Source organism: Centrocercus urophasianus, unplaced genomic scaffold (genome assembly GCF_019232065.1).
Source record: "Centrocercus urophasianus isolate 14NV4802_14NV808 unplaced genomic scaffold, USGS_Curo_1.0 seq_15, whole genome shotgun sequence".
Taxonomy (NCBI): domain Eukaryota; kingdom Metazoa; phylum Chordata; class Aves; order Galliformes; family Phasianidae; genus Centrocercus; species Centrocercus urophasianus.
In genome coordinates, this window is record NW_024884697.1 from 12073106 (window position 1) to 12097595 (window position 24490).

General features: G+C 43.7%; 1 protein-coding gene across 2 annotated transcripts in view; it reads left to right on the forward strand.

The window, feature by feature from the left end:
• LHFPL3 (LHFPL tetraspan subfamily member 3) overlaps positions 1 to 24283 on the forward strand; it is a 236452-nt gene extending 212169 nt beyond the window's left edge. For both annotated transcript variants that reach the window (XM_042816365.1, XM_042816364.1), the window contains one exon: positions 21880 to 24283. Coding sequence is in view for 1 of the 2 variants with exons in the window: in XM_042816364.1 (XP_042672298.1) it covers positions 21880 to 21908 (29 nt within the window). In the remaining variant the exon portion in view is untranslated. The remainder of the gene's footprint in view (positions 1 to 21879) is intronic.
• The last annotated feature ends 207 nt before the right edge of the window (positions 24284 to 24490 follow it).

Genomic DNA, 24490 nt, shown 5'->3' on the forward strand with positions numbered 1-24490 from the left:
CAATATCAGCCAGGATGGACATTACATCCTGCAGCAAAAATTGTCAAATCATTTATAATAGGTTTTCCGTGTTGCAAAATATGTGCAAGTCATAGCTTAACAGCAATGCTTGTACATTCTAAGTCTAATTAAATATAGCTTGTATAAAATATTATGATGCTCCATTCACATGCTTAGAATTTAATTAATTTGTGGATTACGTGCCTCTAATAATAAATCTTTCTCTGCAATCTTGGTCCAGAGTCTTATAAAAATGCAGAGCTCCTCTTCAGCTTTGAAAGCGTCTCTGTCACTGACAGTGGTAAAGTTTACCGAGTCCTAAAAAGGCTGCCGCCTTCACATAAACCTTGATGAGCACTTTGTATGAAAGGTAACAGGCAGTGTTTATAAACTACCACTAGAGCAAAAGCACAGGCCGCTCTCTGACTTCCTCGAAAACTCTAAGAACCAGGTAGTAACTCTTGGCACTGCTCATCTGGTGACTAATATTAATTCAGTAAATAGTGAGCATCACTTCCCAAGTGGAAAATCATCCAGTTTGGCTAAATGTACGTCCTTCTAGTGGTGCTCAGAGGATGACACTCTTCTCTTACTACCCGTTGGGATAGGAGTTCCTTTTCTAATCAGTGCATCCTGAAAACTTACTCCTGCCTCTTTTTGGGAGCTCGGGAAGCTCATTCAGTCAGTCCGATATGTTTTTAAACACTGTCTGATAGACAGACACATCTTGGAAAAACCATGAATATTTTGCTCAGAGGAGTAAAAAATAGGGGTCATGTATTTGGCAGGATTTCCCAGATTGTGCCATTATAGAATTATAGTCATGTTTCTTGCTAAGGATAGCAGCTGCCTGGAGGAATCCAATTAGGTAACTTGGCTATTTACCCAGCTAATCAGAAACCCTCGTGTTCCTATTTTTCCTCACTGTCAGTGATATCACCAGAAGGTGCAGCAAATGTGCTTGTCATAACTGTTTCCATGATCTGCAGAAACGTCTCCTCTTCTGTCAGCTTGGGGCTCACACAAAAACTCCCATTCTGGGGGAACAGCCCTGTTTTTCTTTTAAATCTGAAACTGCATGTCGCACTTGAAAAATTAATGACTGACCGAGTAAATGATGCCTGCTGAGGAGAAAGTTCGGTCAGCACGAGTTCGCCCGGAGGAGAGTGAGATGGCCTGGAGGTTGACACCGTGCCTCAGGCTGTGGGCTGAGGTCTGGCAGCCACGTCCTCTCAACCTGGACTTCACTTTCCCTTATTTTCCTCTCTGAGACTAGATGTGCTAAAAGAGTTCACAAAATTACTGGATGTATTCATAGAAGAAAGACAAGCAAAGTTCTTCCAGTCAGTGGTTCCTGATGACAGACTCCACAGGCCCAACGGGCAAATTGCTGGCTGGCACAATATTCTAATACATCCCCAGAGATCTCTCTGCTCTGCCCTAGGAAGCCACTGCCAGAAAAAAGGAATGGGCTGATAGGGCCTCTGAATTGACCTCAGGGATGAAATCATACAATCATAGAATCATTGAGGTTGGGAAAGACCACTCAGGTCATCTAGTTCAATGATCTGCCTATCCCACCATGCCCGCTGGCCGCATACTTAGTGCTACATCTCCAAATTTCTTGAACATCTCCATGGGCAGTGACTCCACCACCTCCCCACGCAGCCTGTGCCTGTGCCCCACCACTCTTTCTGAGAAGAAATTGTTTGTGCTATCCAACCTGAACCTTCTCTGGCACAACTTAAGGCCATTACCTCTCATCCCAGCTGCCTGGGAAACGCTTGCTCACCACAGAGCGCTGCTGCATGTGGTTGGTCCTCTTCTGTACCCTCCTGCTCTACCAACCCAGTATTCATATCAGTACAGTCACACCCCATCACTCACATCTTGCCACAGATCAGCAGCAGTGACTCAGCAGAACACCCTCAGCTCAAACACTCAGTCCTGGTTGCTCTCAGTCCTGCCTTGAGCAGAGAAATCTCAGCGTTATAAATGTGCCCAGATTTATTTCTGTTATTTGCCAGAGTTAGGAAATATATGAGGTGATACAACAAACAGTTTTCATCGAGGCTACAAGAGGAGAAGCTGTAACTTCTCCCAGCTACAGCTCCATGGGGAAGAAATTTTGAAGCACGACACATAGCCACTTCATAAAGTCAACCCAAGCCCACAGGGAGCCAGCAGGACTTACAGGCATTGAGCTGGGAGCTGCCATCCAGCCCTGGCAGTCAGCACAGCACAGTTAGCAAACACGTACACTACTTAATATTTTGTTGTTGTTTTAGCTGCATTTGTGTATCTTGATTGGTGACATTTGCAAGACACAGCAAATCCCTACTGAGTTGGACCCATTACTAACTGTGAACACACATCTGAACTTAGAAAAATTCTAACATGGCAGAGAAATAAAAAGAGCAGTTCCCAGAATCATATGTGCAGAGATCATAGAATCATAGAATTACAGAATGGCTTAATGTTGGAAGGGACTCTAAAGATCACTGAGTTCCAGTCCCCATCACTGAATTCCCTGAGGGTTTTCATCGGCATTCGATCCCCATTCAACCAGAGCCCATCTTGTACTGCTGTTGCACAAAATGGATCCAGAGACCTCATGGAGATCAGCTCCCTGCCCTTTGCCCAAGTCCATTTTCCTATTCATTTCAGGTATAGTAGCTCAGTGTAGGATGAATGTTATTCCTCACAATGATCCCTATGGGCATCAGGTTGGATATTAGGAAAAATTTGTTCTTAGAGTGGTGAGACACTGGAACAGATTGCCCAGGGAGGTTGTGGAGTCACTGTCCCTGGAGGTGTTCAAGAAATGTGGAGATGTGGCACTGAGGATTGAGGTTAGTGGGCATGGTGGGGACAGGCTGATGGCTGGACTATGTGGTCTAGAGGCCTTTTCCATAGAATCTTTTAAAGATTCTATGACTGTATGATCCTAAGCTCATATGGGATTGCTGCACCTCACTGGTTCCCAGCTGTGGGCATGCTGAGAGTGCTCCGGCATGGAGCAGCACATGGAAGGAGCACAGTGACTGCACATGGAAGCAGTCTTTGCCATTATCTTCCTCCCAAAATGCTGCTGGGGTCAAGCCCCCCACCAAGCACTTTGTCTGCCCAGCTCATCTCCATCCAGAACACAGGGAAAGTCCCCATGGGCTCAGAGCTGCTGTTACCAGAATTAGAATGGGGGATGGGAGGAGGGGCAGGAAATCACTAAACATCTGTTTCAGCAGCTGAGAGGAGTGCTTTGGTCTCTTAGCAACTATGGGAAAAGAAGCTACTGGAAATATGAGCTGTCTGACCAAGCCCACTGGCATCCTAGGAGAGGACTGTTGCTGCAGTGCTGTGCCTGCAGGCATGGGGAGAGCTGGTGGGGAGCCCAGGGAGCGGGCTGCAATCTGACCCACCTCCATCCTTCTTGGGAGGAGGGGATGAGCTCAGTGTCATCATGTGGCACAGCATGTCCCAAGGCAGTCCTATAGCCAGGAGCCACTCAAGTTTGCAAAGCAGAAAGCAGCCTGGGAGTGGGCACACTGGGCATTCTCCTTCTGAGGCACAAGGCTTGGCTGTGGCACCTCTCAAAGGTTGCTGCTTTGTGATCATTACCTCTGAGTATATGAAAAGCCGTTTGTGACTGTTCTGTGTGCCAGCCTCACCATTTTTACCAAATGGTTCTGAATCTCAGGGAGTATCTGCACTCAGCAGGCTTAGGTTTTGCAGTTCTGTCCTGGAGCAGACATCTCATTGTTTTCCTTGTTGTGGAGACAGTGTTTAAATCATTTAAATTTATGCCTGGTGCTGACATCCTGGCTTGCTCACTGCTAATAGCTTATTTCCAGCCATACGAACAGTATCTCATTCATTCAGATATAAGTATGGGGATGCTGACCTGTAGTTAATCCCACATATTCCTGACTTTTAATTTAATGACTATAAAATATTAATGGGAGCAGAGAGTGGAAGTCAGATCACCTTTCCAACAGCTTAGTGCCCCTGTCACCAGGCTACAATGTCATCTTTGATCTCATTTTTTCATTCCCTTTCTCCCAGTTTCACCTACAGGACAGGGAAAGCTGCATTTCACAGAAGACTTTAAAGTAAAGCAGTTGGAGAAAGGATTAAAGTTGAGCCAAGCTGTGCCAACTCCTGGCATGTGGTAAAACTACCAGGATGTTGGATATAAAAAGGGGATGTGCCCAAATCCCATAGAGTGCCAGATGCCACCTATGCTAGAAGGGAGCAGTTTTTTCCACAAACATGGACACCCATGGGCTACATTCTCCCCATAAAATAATTCAGTGTTCAAGGAGAGATGTGGGGGTGATGAGAGATTATAGCCCTCCCCTAGGGCATAGGGGTGCTGGTCACAGATCTACCCATGTGTAGGTCATGGGAGTCTTTAGTACCGGTCTCCAGCAGACCTGTTGGAGGGCGTCCAGAGGAGGGCCACAAAAATGATCCAAGGGATGGAACACCTGTCCTATGAGGACAGGCTGGGGCTGTTCAGCCTGCAGAAGAGAAGCTGCGAAGTAACCTGAGAGTGGCCTTTCAGTATCTAAAGGGGGTTAGTAGGAAGGAAGGGGTTTAGCAGTGTCTGTGGTGATAGGACAAGGGAAAAGGGTTTCAAACTAAAAGAGGGGAGATTTAGATGGGACGTAAGAAAATGGTTTTTTACAGTAAGGGTGGTGAGGCACTGGCACAGGTTGCCCAGAGAGGTAGAAGATACATTCAAGAGCAGGCTGGGTGGGGCTCTAAGCAACCTGATTTAGCTGTAGGTGTTTATTGCAGAGGAGTTGGACTAGATGGCCTTTGAAAGTCCCTTCGAACTCCAACGATTCCCTAATTGTATTCTGTGATTGTATGTATTCTAAGAAATTGCATCATTTTGGTGTCCTGGATGAGTGTGGTACTATCATTCTCATAGGGAACACTGCCACTTTTGTTGATCAGGCTTCTGAATTAAAAAGTCATGTCCCACATGTGATGTCCAGAGAAAAATTGCATCCCGAGCCTCCAACTCTCGGGGCGCACAGGGATCTGTTCCTACACATCCTTTTTGCGCCCTTTCCTCATGTTCTCTCCTGCTCCATCAGCGCGTTGTGACTGTGTCCTCACAGCACCAGATCCGGCTGCTGTAGGTATTTGTCTGTCCTTACATCTGCGGATCTTCAAATGATGACATTTCTCTGATTATAAAGCTAACGAGATAAAGCAATCAAAGCAACCGGGCTTGAAGTGCATTAATACTTATTACTACCTTTTACAATTGCAATTATGACTTATTTACTCTTTTAATTACTATCTGGTTTACTTTTCTGTACGAGGCTCATTTCTCTGGAGTACCTCTCTGACTATACTGTTCTATTTTTGCAGGAAAACTCAGACATTTAGTGAGATGGAAATTACTTCCTTATTATTTAAAATTAATTCAGCCCGTCAAAATGAGCTCATTGCCATGCACAGTGCTTCCTCTTTAATTCGGTCTCAGCCTTTCCAGCGATTGAAATTCTGCACGGAGTTGATGTACATCGCAGGCGTTTTATACATATTAAACCCTACGTATTAGGGGGATTAAGGCTGCATATACATTTTAAAATAGGAATTATGAAACACGTTTTGCAGCAGGGATAAAAGAATGTCAGTTTTCTGTCGGTCTTGTAAACTGCTTTGCTGGCCAGGAAGAAAGCTGCAAGGATGCCTGATGGGAATAAAAGAGACTGTTGTTGGCTCCTGCAGGACTTCGAATTTTGCTAAATCAGGACAAAACTAGGGGAAATATTTACATATAAATAATTGGGATGCCAGTGCTTCTTGCTTTTTCCTCTTGGAATAAAGAATAAAGAAGAGAATGAAAAGCAGATGAGGAGAGAGAAGCTTGAAACTTGTGATGGAAATAGGTAGGAAAAACTAATAATAATAATAATAATAAGAGAAATGTGCCCACCTGCCTGCATAAGGAGCAAAGCAAGGGGAGAAACTGAGGGAGGAGAAGGAACAGGGGTAACTAGGCTACAGGGATGGATGAAGAAGAAAAGGAACTCTGAGAGGGCAAAGCCTGTGTTTCACTGGCTTGTAATCCACATGGCCACCTAGAGCCCGTGGTGCATCAGGTCACATGTTTGGAAACACCTCAGTGACTCACCTGCCTTGGGCTGCTGTCCTGGTCACTGCAGGAAGGGAGGGGAGATGAGGGAGAAGCTAGGAAAATCCTTGTTTTCTTAGGGCACCAGAAAACACTGCCATTCCCTTAATGAGAAAAGAACCATGAAAAATACCAGAAACAAAGCATTTAGTGCAACTGCTGTTTGCAGGAAGGTAGAGTGTATGGAGAGCTATAGGTGTGACAGGCACCTCTGTCCCTGGGGACGGGATGGAACCATCATCCTGGAAACCATTTCTACACATGAGGCCAAGAAGGCGATGGAGGGCAGTCAGCGTGGGCTGACAGAGCTGGGAGCCTCGCGGTGACACACCTGGCTCAGTGCACAAGGGAAAGCAGGATACGTTGTTTATCTTGACTTGAGCAGGGATTCTGACGCTGATTGCCTTTACATCCTCGTCGACAAGCTGATAAAGTGTGAGCTAGATAAGCAGTCAGTGGGGTGGATTGAAATCTGGCTGAACTCTTGGGCTTAAAGGGCTGTGGCCAGAGGCACGGTGTGAGGCTGTAAGCCTGTCACTGCCAGAGCACCACCAATTGGTAATGAGGTAAATGTCATTTCCTATCTGCATTGGTGACCTGGATAGTGGAGCAGATACAAAGCTGGCATTGGTGGACAATCCCATAGGGGCATCTTGACAGGAGAAATGGGGGAATGGAAGCCTGTGCAGCTGCATATGGGGAGATGCCAGGCCTTGCACCTGGGAAGGTGGCATTCCCCCAGCAGCACATCCCAAGTGGGAAGCACGCCTGGACCCTTGTCTCTCTCTTTGCATTCTGTTTCAGGCGACTGTGAGTAGCTGAGATTCTGACACCACGTTATTTTGGAACAGCAAGGCACTGATTTTTGCAGATTTAACAGTAATGACTGTGAACCATCAGGAACATTTTACATATACAGTCCCCAGGCTAAACAAAATGGGTTTTAATTTAAAGTATTTCATCTGCACGTTGTGAAACAGTATGGGGGGGAAAAAAAAAAAGATAAAGCAGTAGATTTTTTTCTAAAAGAAGGAAAGTCTGCCAACCCAAAATTGTGTTTAATGAAGAGTCAGAAATCTGATAAGATACAATTTTTGGATTTTGAGCATTTAATAATATTTTCTTGCACATTCCAATTTTATATTTTTTGAATTAAATTACAAGTAACATTAATTAATTTTCTTAATAATGCCACTCGGTTTGAAATGAGCAGTATGAGGGAGCTGGTAACTGGAGGTACAGCACTCCCCTCTAGTGGGTGAAAGCTGCCCAGCCAAGTATTGCAGGACCTGCTGCATCCTGCTCGTTTGCAATGGCTGGAAACGAAAACTTTGCTTTTATCCCCACATATCCCAAGGACTGGGAGCTGTTTTCATCTTTTTGTGGTTTGTGAGTTATCTATGGTATAATATTTTAGTTCTGAACTATAACAGGAAGGAGAGAGGGGCACTTATGAGAGTCTGAAGCCGGAGCGACTGTGGAGTCTTCTTCTCTGGAAGTATTCAAGACCCACTCCTCTGCGACCCGCTGCAGGGACCCTGCTTTAGCAGGGGGTTGGACTTGATGATCTCCAGAGATCCCTTCCAACTCCTACAGTTCTGTGATTCTCTGATTCTGTGATCATATTTTTTAACTCAAAAGGCGAGTAGGTGATTCATGAAGGACAGATCCACCAGACATTACCTTCTGGCTGCTGTGCCTCGCTCAGCAGTTCATCTACACCCACTTCAAAATCCTTAGCACTGACATTTTCTTATTTCAAATTGTGCCTTTGTAATAATCCCCTGTTCTGCAAGTGAGAAGCAGCAATTTGGAGAGTTTAGGTTTTAGGGCAGGGTTCTGTTCAGTACAATAAAGACACCTTCTCTCCCACCAAAAAAAAAAAAAGAAAAAAAGAAAAAAAGAAAATCCAGCCATGTGTTACACCTGCGCTGTTTCTACCTACTCACTCCATCCTTTTTTGTTTGTTTGTTTTTCTTTACATAATTATGGTGATAGTTTTAATTGAGTTAAAAGAAGATGCTGAACTGATCTCCTCAGCAAGTTTCTCAGTTTTGTGATCCATCCCATCAATCCACTGAAATCAGAGCACCATCTCAGCTGGCACCATGTGCACTGAGTGCAAGCCACACATATTTGCATGAACCAATTTGTCTCTTAAAAATATTTCTTCTTGAGTGAAGCATAAATTGCCTTTACCCTAACATGCTATATAATGAATTGCATTTGAAATATGTTTATTTTTAGCAAACAAATGCTAATGGGAGCCTGCTGTTAAAAATAGCGCAGTTGGCACAGAAGTAAGGGCTGGGGAACCTTTCCACTGATCAGTGGAAATGCCCTCTGTGTAAGTCATCTGGGAAGGAAGCACTGTGCCCCTGTGAAGGTCAGCCCTTCTGTCAGCTGCCAAATTGTGAGCAGTTGTCCCTCACTTGCCAGTTGGCTTACTAACAGCTTCTGTGGGACAGTGGCCCAGGGGGCTGTCCTAATGGAAGAGGAGATCCTCTATTCCTTTATCCAAATGGTTAATGAAAATATTTTAACAATATCAGACATAAGAGGGGTTCCCATGACCAAGTTAACGCATTTCTTCAGCTGGATTGTGAATCGCTGATCACCACCCTAAGACTGTGCTTCTCCAACATGTTTTGCATTGATTTTCATAGCAGTTTATCTGCATAGTGTTTTTCAATGCTGTGAGAATGCTCTTCAGATTGTAGCCCTGGTGGTAAATACCAAGCACGAGATTTGCAGGCGTGATTCAGTTCTATTAGTAGCTTGTCTTATATAAATGGAAAATAGGTTATCTTAAAAATGGAATAATTATATATAATATATACATATTAGATTGAATAAATGGAGAACAGGTGGAACACAGGCGCGTCATCAGACAGTTTATCTAATATTTCTTTTATACTTTCAACAGCCTTCCACCCAATACTGGTGGGGCTGATGTGATACAAGGTCTGTTTTAGTTGCTGGATGAAGTACTGTGCCAGTTCTAATCATAACTATGCCACAGAAGTAGTCCCTAAAACCTCAGAGACATACCCACACCACCAGAATCATCCACGTGGCTCCTACTGTCAGTCCTGTCCACACTGGCAGTGTCTTCCCTCAGACAGGAGCAATGTTTTCCATCCACTTCTGGGGATGAGAAATCTTGTACAAGTTGTAACTCCTGCTCCAAAGAGATTGTAAATCTAATTTTGAACATTATCTTCCAGAATTTTGCTTGAAAGGTTCAAGGAGGGCAGTGTCTCCTTGCTGCCCCAAGACTATACACACACTGAGCTCCGCTCAACAAACTTTGTCTTAATTCATACAAAAAGACCCCGTTCTCATGGAAGAACAGACAAAAAGCCCACTCTGAATCTTTGCTAGTTGGAAATTGACTTTCAAAGTCTGAAAATGAAGATTTTTCTGAGAAATTTCATAGCTCTGAAAAATAAACTAGCAACTTTGTATTATGTATTTCATAAATAATCCAGAGGAGGTTCTTATGTTGGGATAAGTTCCTTGATGGAGCTACAGTGTTTCTCATTATCAGATGATCCTAAGAAATGGATTGGCTCTACTGATTCATAAAGGATCATGAAGGTCCAAAATGATTTACAGGAAGCAATATTGTAACAGAAAATATGGCTGGGAGCCTAGATTCAAAGTACTGGTTCAGGAAAAGCAAAACTGGTTCCTAATTTCCAGCTTCAACATTTTGAGTCCAACCCAAAACTTCAGAATATTAGACTGCAGCCTAAACCAGGATTCTAATAACCAGAGCAATGAATCCCAATTAAAGAAGATTTTACCACTATTAGGAGATAACATTAAGAATCAACATTTTATGACCCGCCACATACCTGAGTCATCTGTCATGTTTTATCCTTAGTTGTTGAAGTTAGTCGATGGATGAAAAGTAGAAGGAAGTAAAGCAGTTTTTTTCTCTAGCATCACACTTTCAGATAAATGTAACGGGTAACAGTCTACAGCAAGCAATTAAAACCCATCGGTTAGTTATTAAGGAACAAATTCTATTCCTTATGTCCTGAGGGAAATGCATCTCATGAAATTTCCAATTTTTATATAAGCAGACAGCACAAACCGTACTTTCCCTGCATGAAAAAAAAAGCAGAATGCTGCTACTTAATGCACAGATGAATACTGATTTGGGTGCTTTATATAATAGGCAAGCAGCAAGTTCCACCTACAAATCCATACTACCTGTCCTCTGCGGGGATCTAGCTGCTGAGTCCTCAAATACCAGAGACAACGGAGCCATAGACTTACAGGAACATGCTCATATGGAAGATATTGCTCATCAGTTATTCAGGAAAAAAAGCACAACAAACAGATGAGATGAGCTAAAAGGGGGGAAAGGATGAAGATGACATGACTGTACTGTTTCCTATGAGTTAAGAAATGTTGCAAATACTCAAGGTCTTTCTTTTCGTGTGAATCCCGTCAGGTCTCAAATAATTTCCCTTCCTATTCTTTATATCAGGTCTCAAATAATTTCCCTTCCTATTCTTTATAATTGCCAAAAGACGTCAAAAATTGTCAAGAAACACGAGGTAAAGAAGAAAGAAGTCAGATTTTCAGAACCTTGTGTGTGTAGGTCTCCCTTGCTTGGGAGATTTGTGGCTCGTTAAGGCTTTCTGGAAAACAAAGACTTTGTCTCATATGAAATGTTGACAGGATTGTGATTCTCTCCTCTGGCATGGAACAAAAAATGGAGATATTTTCATTTTTATTTGGTTCTGTAGGTAGTTAGTGGGAAAAAAGCCAGTTCCCAAAGAAGCAAAGATCTTGTTTGTCAGAGTATTTCCTTTCATTTTCCACATCCCTCCCAGAATAACATCTTTGATGTGATTAAAAAGAAGCACCCGAGAAAACTTCAGTCTCAACAAATTGGTATTTTGCACCAAGAATTGTGAAAAATACAATACTTTTATTGTAAAGCTTCTGTGGGCAGAAGCCTGGGAATACCCGGGAAGCCTGGGAGACTGAAAATCTGGATGACTGCATCTTTTTTCTGCCTCGAAGTAATCAATAATGAAACTTTGCTATCAGTGGGTTTTGTGGGACATTTCAGAGAAGGAGGAAAACAAACTCATCTCCAGGCAGCTTGTTTTCCTTCTTGTGGATATTCTGTAGTCGTAGTGGTGTTGAGTGACAGGAGGCGACAGTCAAGGAAAATGCCCTTCTTCCTGGAAGCTTTGGTTGAGTGAGCAGCAGTAGGGGTAGAGGTGTAAAAGGAAAAACATGCAGCATTCACACGTAAGTGTCTGGTAGAAACCTGCGTGTTTTTAACTGTCTGTTCGCTGAGAAGGGGAATGAGAATACTTCAAAGCAACAAAGCATGAATGATCATAGCAAATTGTTTCCGTGTATATTGCCAAAAGGTCTGGATTTTTCCTACTATTTGAATTTGCATTAACTCAAGTAGGAGATGATTGTTAACTCTGCTTTTTGAAGATCTTATCTTTAATTAAGAAGTCACAAATTGAATTTATAGCAGGATGTCATACTTTAGACGCTTTAGGGTATTTCTGATAGGGTTATGCCACTGGGCTGTTGGCCATATTGTTCGAAGACATCTGTAGGATGGATTTCCAAGGATATCTCTATACTTCAGTGTACATCCCATCACCACTCCAACCATTATGCCTCAGAGCACTTCTTTTCAATGAATGAGGCTTGAGAAAGAGCTGTATCTAAAATACTGAAGACAGGAGTTGGACTCGACGATCCTTATGGGTTCCTTCCAGTTGGGATATTCTGTGATTCAGTGATTCTCAAAGAAACACCGGGTGCTGCAGAAGCCATAGAGACAAACATCAAGCCCATCTCCAGGGACTGGAGATCCACAACTTAGGGAACAGCCATGCTTACTAAACTGTAACCATGGCTGAAGCCTTCCATAGTGTTGTTGCTCACACAGAGAGATCCAACACACTACCAGAGGTGTTTGACCTAAGCTGGCTGCTTGGAGTCCTGACCCTGCTCGGCAGCAGAGGGGAAGCAAGGAAGATGATGAAAAAAAAAAAAGTATTGCCTTTTTCCTTCAATTTTTGCTTGTTTTTGCATTTACTGGGACTGAAGTAGTAGCTCAGCCCACTCCAAATGCTGGGAATTTTGCCTTTGCCACTCCCTGCCCCACAATTGCTGAGTTCTTAGGAGACCCACACAGCCTTTGCTCTCCTCCAGGGCCAGAATGATCTCAGAGGACATAAGAAAAAGACTCCGAATGAGAAGTTTCAGTGTCTGAAGCAATGAAATATTTAAACCCTGCTCTCTCTGGGATATTCATCATCACAGATTTACTTATCCGCTGCTCACTGACAGCAGCGACTGACAAGGACGATGACAGCTGACATGTATTAACCCAGCCTCGCATCACAAGCCATCACTCCAGAGCAGAAATCCATCATTAGGATTTAAGCTCCAATGAGGTGTCTCACAGGGAAGCAGACAGCAAATGCAGGAGGCACCCGTGCTATAATTGGCACGACTGAGCCTTGGCTGTGGAAGAGGACAGGCCTGGCCCTGCATTCACCACAGTGCCATACCCTAATGGAGGAAAATGAGAGGGAACGATGGACAAAAGTCACTTATTTGGGGTAGAAAGCCCTTAGGAGATCTTTGCTAGAGCTGCACAGCAGGGTACTGCATTAGCACCCGCACCGAGGGCTCACAGTGCTGTGAAGGGCACAATTTCACTGCTCCTCAGAGAGTTCTGCTGGGGGTATAACAGCACAGACCAGACTCATTTTGTCTTTCCCCCAAATCCTCCCTTTCTTCACCAATAACTTTCATTTCTGAGTAAATCTACACGAGTGTCACCTTTACCTAATGGGCAGTGCTGAACTATCACTGGGGAAAGGGTGACTGATCAATGAGTTCTGAGGAACCCAATGAAACTGGATGTTGTTTTGAGGTGGTGAGTGAGTTATTTCCTCTCCTCATCAGTCTTTCCAGTCAGGCTGGTGGTTTTATGACTCCTCCCTGCTGTGAAGTTCAAACAGTTAAGCTTCTGTATTCATACCTTCTTACAGAGAGGCTTGGAGACGCCATTCAGGGCTGCAGCAAATCTGACAGCTCTCCTGCACACTCTTCAGCAGTTTCCCAACACAGCCCTCCCTTCCTTTTCTGTGCAGGATTTCTGTCTCTGTCTCTGTCTCTGCACTGCTGAGCACTGTTGTCTGAGCTGAAAGCTCTTTAGAGAGGGAATCTTCTTTTCTTACGCAAGACTGCACTTAGAACTTCTATGGCAACTAAAAAAAATGTTTAAGAGAATAATATAAAATAATAATAATAATAATATATCCTGATACATATCCTGATATATTGTCCAAAACCTTCACAAATCAGTTTTTGCAGCAATCCTGCAGGACAGCTTGAAAGGAAAGATGAACGTAATAATGCTGCTGGGAGATCCCTCAGGACATAGGAGGTCTCAGGTGCTCCTTGCTGCCTGCCAGGCAGTTCTCTGTGCCTGATGGTGGTCACCAGAAGCCTCTCCTTCTCTTCAGATCCTCGCTTTGCCATCCCCAAACCTAGTTGAATTTCATTGAGTCTCATGGAAATATTTTAGGGCAATTTCACGTAAGGAGGAGTTCTACTTGTAACCACATAGCTTTGGGTTACATGAGTGTTACGCATGGCCCCAAACGTTCCCTCTTTTTCCAAATAATAATATAGATAGTTAATTAACATTCTTATTCTCAAATAAGCCTTTAACTAACCATTAAGCTGTGGTTTTGAGCCTAGGACTAACGCTTCTCCAGATAACTAACTTCCTGTTTCCCACAAACGCACAGTTTGGCAACTACTTCTTACCAGGGCAGGCAGAGGAACTAGCAGCTCATTAGTGGGGCTGGGATGCAGACCCCAGGTTCCTGCAGCCCTGGTGCAGTGTTTTCTCCACATCGATAGGCAGGAGCCATCCTGGGAAACACCATGCACTGCATCAGCTCTGGAGACGGCTGTGAGGAGTGGTGGCACCTCATGGGAACACAGCCCTGTAATGAGCCTTGCATATTTGTTTCATACAAATCTTGATTGCAGTCAGAGGCACCAGGAAAAAGCTGCTGCACTCAATGCTTCAAAATGAATAAGCACTCACTGAAACACTCATCCTTGCTGAAAATTCCATTTTGCTGAAACATTTGTCCCAGTAGATGCCAAAGATCAAGAGATGTAATCAAGAGCACAAGTTTTAGGGTGGGGATGTCTCCTGGTGCCGCAGACACCAAGGTAGGGAAGGCTGCAGCACCAGTCCCCTCAGGTCAGGTCTGTGCAGTGCTCCCAGATCGTGCTGGCCAAGGAGGAGGAAAATTCATTTCACACAAAGAAAAGACAGTTTAAAAGCTTTTATTATTCTGCAGCATTAAAGATTTGCCAGCACTGATATTATTTGCTACGGTTTCCAAGATGCTTACACTGAACTTCTTGTAGTTGTCTTAATGAAGTATAACATTTGAAAGTCAGCAAATTATTCCAGAAAATTTGATGCATAGAAAATTTCCTTTTAACATACCAGAATGGCCAGCAAATTGTCACAGCTCTGCTTCTTTCTAATGGGGGAAAAACTCATTATATGAACTGGGAAAATATTTGGGGAAATCCAATCTCTTGAAACAAAGCCAAGCTCTGTTTCCTCTGCCACAGTAAAATCAACCACGCTGTGGTGATTTCCTCACTCAGAGGTGCTGGCTGGCACCTCCATGGCCCTGTTCCATGTCCCAGATTTCCATCAGGGCAGAACCCCTCCACCCCACCACACACACAACATGTACAATCTATAGAATCATAGAATCATTAAGGTTGAAAATATCACTAAAGTCATCAGTCCAAGCTGTCAATCCATCACCGCCATACTACTAAACCATATCCCTCAGTGCCACATCCACATGGTTCTTGAGCACCTCTAAGAACGATGGCTCCATCACCTCCCTGAGCAGCCTCACCACTGCTTCTGAGCAGAAGTTTTTCCTGATATACAAACTAAATCTCCCGTGGTGCAATTCAAGGCCATTCCCTCTCATCCTGTCACTGTTACATGGGAGCAGAGGCTGTCCCTTGCCTCGCCACAATCTCCTTTCAGGCAGTTGTAGAGAGCAATAACGTCTGCCCTGAGCCTCCTCTTCTCTTCCAGACTGAACCATCCAAGTTCCCTCAGCTGCTCCCCATAAGACCTGTGCTCCAAACTGTTTCCAGCTCTGTTGCCCTTCTCTGGACATGCTCCAGGGCTTCAATTTCCTTCTTGTAGTGAGGGGCCCAAAACTGAACATAGCACTTAAGCTGTGGCCTCACCAAAGCTTAGAACATCACACAGCCTGGGCATGGTGCTGGTCCTGACGAGCAGCTCTCCCCAAGCTTGGCCCCAGCCCCACAGGATGGTTCTGGGCTCCTTTCTGATTTCCTTTCTGAAAAAGTAGAGCTTTGTATCAACATCAGTAAGATTTGTTTTCCCAGGCTGAAGGTACGCTGACTTCAGCTTCTAATGCTGTCCAGCACAGCACCAGTAAACTCCTGGAATATACAGAACTAGTAATGCTCAATACAAATCTATTATAACCAAAACGAGGAAAACATAAAAATATTCAGTGAGAATCCAAATGTTTTCAGGCCTCTCTGCTCAGGGCTGGGTATTAGTCCGACACGGCCTGGCCCTCAGCTTGGTTCTCAGTAAACAAGTACAGATCAAAGTTCCCAACAGCTTTTAAGTAAAGCTGATGCGGAGCTTTCTGAGCAGTCTGATCACGCAGCTTGGAAACTCATGAAACAAACAAAAATACCTACAGATCCTCTGGGTTCCAAGAAAGAAATTAAAAAGCAATGCCAGCGAATGTGTGGAATACAAAGAAAGTGCAATGTTTTCTCATTCAACAGCTAAAGAACAGGAAGAGTTTAGGAATCACTGCTCAGGGACTCCTGTTCAGTGACAGCAATTTATTTGACCATCTGGGTAAAGAAAGACTGCAGCAAACCACAAGAGGAAATAAAAATAGATGAACAACAAGTCACTGATTCTGCTTGACTTGAGCCTACAACTCTGTGGAGCAGGAAGCTGCTTCAAGTGAAAGGCGGTATTGATGAAGGCATTTCAGCCTCTCCATCCTTCCAACAACAGACCAGATCCCCCATGCCAGCAAACCTGTCCTGAGACGTGGCTGCCATCCCAAACCCCCAGCAACATCAGCAAGTACAAAACACAAATTGATGAGCCTTCTGGAAAGGATCCATCAGAGGAAGGAGAATCTCTCTGATGCCTCTTGAATTTCTGTTCTGAAGTGAAAGAAAGCTCTCTGGGAGAAAGAATAGGAGGCTTTTTTGCTGTGTTTGTTCATTATGATAAAAACCTTCCTTTTCTCACTAGGCACAGAGCAAATATTGAAATGGAAGAAAGCACTTTCCACTGTTTGGCTGGAGCTGGTCCCTACATCCCAGCATTCCAGCACTCACGTTGGCACACAGCCTCCTGCCTTGTTCAGTGCTACGCAGCAGAGCAGTGGCAGTGCTGGCCCCCAGCTGCCCCACTGAGGAACTCAGGAGCTGCTGGTAGCAAGGCAGAAGAGCTGTCACCCAAGGATGTTTCCATCAGCACAGACTGGTACTGACAGCTGACAGGGATGGCAGCTATGATGTTCCTCTATTCTTGGATAGGTCTCTCTTCCCTCTGCCTGTCACTCTCCTCCTGCCTTTCTCACCAATGCACATGCATATGTTGTACTTTTGGAGCCACTTTTCAAACCAGAAGGCCACCTGAGCCGGGGATTAGGCAGGTTGGCGGAAGAAGCTTGAAATCAGCCCCTACTTGGGACTTCAGAGCCTGTCATTGCCATCTGGTTTTATCTAGGTTCATTTGAAAGAGAATCCTGTTAAAAGAAAAAAAAAAATCTGTCAGGCTCTGATGAGGTGCCTTCTTTAAACTAACACTGGCACTGAAAAAGTGCAGTCAAACTCCACCTGCTCAGACATGAGAGTTGGGCAGAGAGGAACCTGACGAGGTTCAGCAGGGGCAAGTGTACAGTCCTGCACCATGGGATGCAGAGAAGGGCAACTGCATGCATCATAACAGGTTAGGGACTGATCTGCTGCAGAGGAGCTCTCTGGAGAAGGACTTGGGGGTTCTGATGGAGAGCAGGTTGGTCATGAGCCTGCAGTGTGCCCTTGTAGCCAACAAGGCCAATGGTTTCCTGGGATGCATTTGAAAGAGTGTGTGGCCAGCAGGTTGAGGAAGGTGATTCTCCCCATCTACTCTGTCCTGGTGAGGCCACAGCTGGAGTGCTGTATCCAGTCCTGGGCTCCCCAGTTCAAGAAAGACAAGGAACTGCTGGAAGGAATCCATTGGAGGGTCATGAAGATGACTGAGGGCCTAGAGTATCTCATGTATGAGGAAAGGCTGAGAGACCTGGGACTGTTCAGCCTGGAGAAGATTAAGAAGATCTTATCAACACTTATGAATATGTAAAAAGCGTGTGTCAAGAAAATGGGACCATGCTCTTTTCGGTGGTGCCCAGCAACAGAACAAGGGGCAATGGCACAAATTGGAACATAAGCTCCATACAACTATAAGAACAGATTTCTCTACAGTGAGGCTGACTCATGCCTCACCTACCCAGCCCCCTCCCCGCACACCTGCAGGCCCACCAGCCCCTAAGCTGTGCTTCTCATCCTTTGAATTCAGCCCTCCTAGGATTGTAGAATTGTAGAATCGTTACAGTTGGAAAAGACCACTAAAATAGTCTAGTCCAACTGTTGTGGAGGTGAAGCCTCAAGCTCACCTCCGGCAAAGCCATTCTTGCTCTGTGAAAGCAGCCCTGAGAGTCAGCCTCACGCCCCAACAGGACTAAAAATACCAGCCCTCAAGCTGTGCTGACATGAGTTCTCTGACAACCTCCTACAAACAACTAATCTGCAATTGCCTAATAATTTGATATTTCAGGATAAAGATCATCACTGCATGGGCAGTAGTTTCTCTCTTCACGTTTCCATGCATGCTGTTAGTTACCACACAGGACAATTATAAATCCCATCGTCCAGGATTCCCACATCTCACTCTGTCCATCTCAGATATAGGACTCCAGTCTCCTCTCATGGTCTGCAGCACTGTAGGACCCCACAGGTGCTCACCAGTGCTAGGAACCATCAGAGGATGGAATCAGTTTCCCATGCCTGCCCAAATGCCTCATTCTGAGAGCTGGTGTTATGTGAGATATTGTTCCAAGCCCACATCCCACCTCCTATCTTCCATCTTCTTTCTCCACCCAAACTTGCTCCTCACCTTCCTCAACTCTTCCATCTGGAAAAGAAAATGAACTTGAAGAAATCAAGAATTCAAACAGGGAAACTGCTGAACCCTGGGCTCCAGACCTAACTTCCCAATATATCTCTCCTTTCACACTTTGGCACAAGATTATCAGACTTCTTTGTTCCATTCTTTTTTTTTTTTTCTTTTTTTTTCCAAATGAATTTCTCTTAAAAATCACATTTTTTCTTGAAACTTTTTTTTTCTTACCATAACAGCTTCAAAACACAGAAAACATATTCAAAATTAAAAGAAAGCCAGAAAATAATAATGTATCTCATTCTTCTCCTCCACCTCCCCCCACAGCAAACAGAGCACGCTGCCTGCAACCAAACAACCTCTCTGCACCCACAGCACTTTTCTCCTGCTTTGTGTCATTCTCTACATATAGCAGCAGAAAAAGATAAAATAAAATACAGTGTAAGAATAGATTGGATTTTGAAATTACAAGGCAGGCACTGGGAGCATGGAGTGCAGCTTTAGGTCTGCAGTGTGCCTGCAATGCACAGGGTTCCTCCTTGTGACTGACAGCGTATGAGTTGTTTATGGCTGTAAGTAGTACACAGATACCAAGAGGTCAGCGAAAGTATTCTGACTGGATTCTCTTTATCCATTTTTCTACTTCTTCCTGGAAAAAGGTCTCTTATAAGATGTCATTCTTTTGGTTTAGTGGTTCATTTCCACCATTATCTCCCTGTGGCCCTGGAACTCTCTTCTTGGATGCTAGAAAAGCCCTTGTGCAGCCGTGAACTGAGTGAGTCTCCTGTGGGCAAAACAGACTGGGCATTCTTTCATTCAGAGCATTTAGAAAATTCTTGAATACTTCTAAACCATTTCCCACAACTCTCTGGGAAATTTAGACAGCATTGTCTATGGGATGCATCTCCAAAAAGCCCATATTAGGATTTTGGCTTTGACACCAGGACACTTATGACTTTGGAGAGGAACCTGAGTTGATGCCTGACTGTTTACACAGCATGGTATTTGCCCCAGGGTGGCTCTCAGGGTAATGCATAAGAACATGCAATGAGGCCAGGGCAAAGGGTGCTCCATGCACTGTGCAGGACAAGGCATCCACAACAGGTAAGCCAAGGAGGACACACATCTGTGTCTTCCTCTTCGACACTAGAAAAATAAAATCGTTCTCTCAGACCACCCAAATAACTTTTATCATGTACATTGAAGGGATTATTTTCAAAGAAAGAAGATTCCTCCATCTGCTACCAGACACCAAACACCATGCCAGCCTCCCAGAGATAGAAAATGTTTCTCTGTGGGTTGGAGGAACACTGTGGAGGTGCTGGGAGAAACCTCTGGTCCATTCAGCTGCTCATTAGCTCAGGAGATCACAGTAATTGATTGTATTTGGAGACAGCAATAAAAGATGAATGCTCAGAAAGTTGCTATTTTCTAGAGTACCAGTCAAATAAACAGCAAGGAGATTGTTTAAATGTAGCTGATGATGATTAATGGGGTGAAGTGTTAAGCCTGCTGTAGAGAAATTGTATTCTGACCTGGAAGGTGCCTTCCTCCATATACTTACTATCCAACAGGCTTTAAGGTAATGGCATGTAACTGACTCCATGAAATCCAGTGTTCTGCACCTTGGGAGGGAGCAACCACAAAATCTTAATGTCCGTTTTTATCTTCAAAACAAAGAAATAGCAGTGTCCTCTCCCTGAATGTTCACCTGAACACTAAAATGCTGTAAATCCCTCGCAGGGTGAATGTAACCCAGATCTGCCATCAGCAGGAGTGCCTTCCCTAAGAGAGCATCTCAAATACGAGTAACAACGCCCTGCCAGGATGTCAGCCCAACAGGCAGCCCCTCACAGCCTTAGACAGAGAATTTAATAGCACAGTGCCTGGATGGTTTGGGCAATGGGGCTTTCACATAGATGGCTTTCATTACCTGATTTCTAGGCAGCAGCAAGGAGTCAATCAAGAGGCCATGGGGTAATACAAGTCAGACTGAGAGATGTTGGATGTGAATGACTTATTTCCACTTTATCAGCTAGGCACCTCTGGTAGTTACTAAATGACATTTCTGTGTGTGTAACACCTGTATGCAAAATTTGTCAAAAGAATAAATAAAGGGCTTGGCAACCCAGACGCTACTACCATCCAAACACTGAGTATTGCTGGAAATCCAAAGAACACTGCTAAGGATTTGCATAACATAGGCACACTATGTTATGATTAAAAAGCAAGTGAAATAAGTGGTTCCTTCAGTTCTATTAGTTTTACCTTGTTCGTTGGAATCTAAGGACATGTGCTCCTCACCATGCAACTTCGGCTTTCCTCACCTTTCTGTTTCACCGACTGTGGATTGTATAAGAAAAGAAACAATACTTATGATTCTTGGATGGTTTATTTCCTAGTTTCTAGCATCAGCAATATCAATTAAAAAGATTGGGGTTTTTTGTTGTTGTTGTTTTTGTGTGTGTGTGTGTGTGTGTGTGAAATACATCTGGATTATAAATAAATGCTGAACATGGTGGGCTACAAGGAATCAGAACTTTCCTGCCAGGACCAGCTTTGCTTGAAAGACATCAGTTCAAGAATCAATGGGAAGTTGATGCAGGAAGCAAGTGTGCAGGGCCACAGGGAATTAACTTCAGTGGGAATCAATGATCCGTTTTCCTGCTCCAACATGTTGAAGAACTTCTAGTTCTGAAACACTTTGTTGACTGTCATTCCATGGTTAAATTCATTCTTTCGTTTTTAGAAAAAGAACCATGTTTTCCCCTAAGTTCTAAATCCCAGCAGCCTCCCATAGTGGGCACTGTGTTAGGATGAGTCCAATGGCATGATGAAGGTACTGCTCCTCTCCCTTGGGCTGGGCACCAGCCAGCTACACCTGTACTCTTTGGTCAAAGCCAAACGCCAGTGCAGTTGCATTTTGGCATTTACTGGCACCTGCACAGCAGCACCTGAGGGCTTAGCAGGGTCAGCCACAGCACAACCATCCCCTACAGCATCACCATATATTGTTCTATCATGGTTACAAATGCGGATTATGTGCTCAGAGGAATGAAAGATTTATTGATACAGAATAGAGATGTCAGGATTATAACATGGTTCGCTGCACTCCTCCAGCAAATTTGATTCTGGTCTCGTACACATTGTGTCTTTATTTTCATATCGTTCAAAATTTAAATGAAACAATGTCACTATTTTGACCTCTTGTGTTGATTTGCTGATGAAAACTGATTTTTAAGGCTTCCAGACTACAAATCATCTCTATATTTGAAGATTGAACTTGCCATTTTTCATGCTAAGTGGAAATACCAATAATGAAGTGTGTGCAAATAGTGCTCAGATGTTTGGCTTGAGCCAAGCGCATGCAGTGTGAACGCCTTTATGTCGGCTGGCAGTAAACCAACTTTTCTCTTCTCTCTGTTTTGCACAGTCCTTCTAAGCCAATCCTCACTAGAATGAGCACAAAACAAAATGAACAACAGCTTTTGTACATCAACATTAAAACGGGAAGAAGCTTGGGAAAGGGCCTCCAAGAGAGAAGAACGCTGACGAGAGCAAAACCGCCTGATTGGTAAACGCTACCTTCTAACATAGACCAGCCAGACGTGGAAGGGATTTCTAGAAGAGAAATGCAATCATGGATTACACACCAGCTCATTAGAAACTGTTGCTGAATACAGCATTCGGAAGACATGCATGAAAAGTCACATTTGGGGAATAAATTAAAAGGGGTGTAGTTGTTGCTAGACAAACATATGTAAAATATATGCATCAGGAGGTTTGTAAATGTCATTTTTTTTATTCAGACAGAAAGCAAAAAGCTTTAAAACCTTTCACAGTAGAGAGGCAGTTAACTCCAGACTATTCCTATCCCAGTAGCCAAGAAGCTGATAGGACATCTCTTAAATAAGCATTTATAAATAGACTCTGAATGTCTCCATCATCTAGTGGAATAGCAAAACTTTTAATGCTACATTTCTGCACTTCATTTACTTCAGTGTATAATAAGTTGACTAAAACTGTAATGCTTCTCAATTTTTATGGCATATGTGCTCCAATTAATCTATGTCTGTAACAAATTTAAAACTGAGAAATTATTTCTGACCTATAATCTAGTTCTATGAAGCATACATAGTATAAGATATGTCTGACTGAATATCATCATGCTATAATTTCCCAAGCAACATAGAATTCTTTGCATTTAAAGTGACAAAATATAAGCATTTGATTTCTTTTTTCATAGGAAAAAGCGATTTACCCTTTAAATGTACAAGGTACCTGTAAGGGCATTTCTGTTCTTTTCCCTGTTCTGCCACACAACTACAGGGGAAGATCTCTGGCCCCACTACTGCCAATCAGGCTCGGTGATTAAATGTCCTTTATGGCCTTAACTCCACGCATCAGTGAAGAGACAGCAAACAAATGCCCACTGTGGACAGTGGGGCACAGGGGTGTGCAGAGCCCAGGGCTCCCGTCTGCAGGAGCCGCCCAGCGGGCACCCTCCTTCCAGAGCAGGAAACAGATGGAGACACAGGGTACTGAGAAAGACCTGGGTCTGAGCACCAGGCAGAGAGCAGCCTGTGCTCATCACACCCAGTGCCACACGCAGCTCCTCATGGCATGGCAGCAGCCCCATCCTCCTCCTGTCCTCTCATGAGTATCAGAGGAAATGGCTAAAAGCATCACTGCTTGTTATTGTCAGTCCTAGACGATGTGATACATTGAAGACATGGCAAAGCATGAGTTAAAGCTGATTTTTAATGATTAGCTGCACAACACAAAGTATTCAAGAATTTAGTGCATAGATCTCAGAAAACTAGTTTCATCTTTGATTGAAAAATCATCTTCAAGCAAATAAACTCAAGGAATTATCTAATCACCAAGGTAGCAGTGTGGCACTGCTGATTTTAGAAACCAAACACTGATGTAGATGGATGTCTGCAAATAAATTTACATGTGAATCTAGGGAGCATTTAAAAATAGATATAAATAAATGATGTTTTAATCTAAATCTGCTCTTGTAACTGTGTGTAGGAGACTCCCTGACCTCTACAGGACTGGTGTTAGAGCTGGTCAAAAATGGCACCCAACTCAACCAACCCCATAAATGTAATCCAAGCACCTGCTGCTGTGCTGAAGTGCAAAAAGAAAAAACAAACAAACAAACAGATAATTGGTACATGAGCCTGTATGAAATCACTGAGGTCCCAGTTCCAAAAGGTTTTCAAATTTGTGGTCAGTCCAACCAGTGGCAGGTGGGACACACACCCCCCAAAGGCTGGGTGCATTCAGGAGCTCCCATTCAGTGGTGTCTTAGCAAAGCCTGCCTTCAGTCACTGCTCCTGTTGGCCCACAGACACACACATCTTAAAAGGCTGTGGAAGCTCTGCTATCTGGATGTGCTGTTGTATCACCATCTTCTTTCGTTCCTTATGTTTACCTCTATCCCAATTATTGCAGTCGCAGAACTTTTGCTGTGACAGAAATCACTGAAACAGGGTTTCTCTGTCATATATTCTTTGGTTATATAGCACTAAGTTTTGCATCATGGTGACTGTGTGAAGAAAAAGTGCTTTCTAAACCCACAGGAAGTTGCAAAAAGTGTAATCACAAGTCCCTGCAGCCCAACAAGGACAGCTCCACCAAACTGTACCATTTGAACACAAACAGGAGACTTACAAGGACATGCATCACTAAATGTTGGTTCAGTATGAATAGTATGTTTTACCTTTTTAAATGTAACTGCTTTCCCATTACTCTCCATTGTAACTTGTCAACTGTAATTTTTTTTTTAAGTCAACAAAAACTGTAAAGAAAACTGTTGGAATAACCGATTTTCTGTAAAAATAATAACAACAATAATTTTTGTTACTTTAAAGTATGCTTGGTATTAAAGTACCTAATAAAATTCAACAAGGAATTTTGTAGCATACTAAAATAAAGTGTAATAGTGCTTTTCTCCAGCTCACCTGTGGTAACGGCTGCTGTTGTTGGGATTACTGTCCTCCTCCTGAACACAAGCCTGGCCACCTCCCACATAC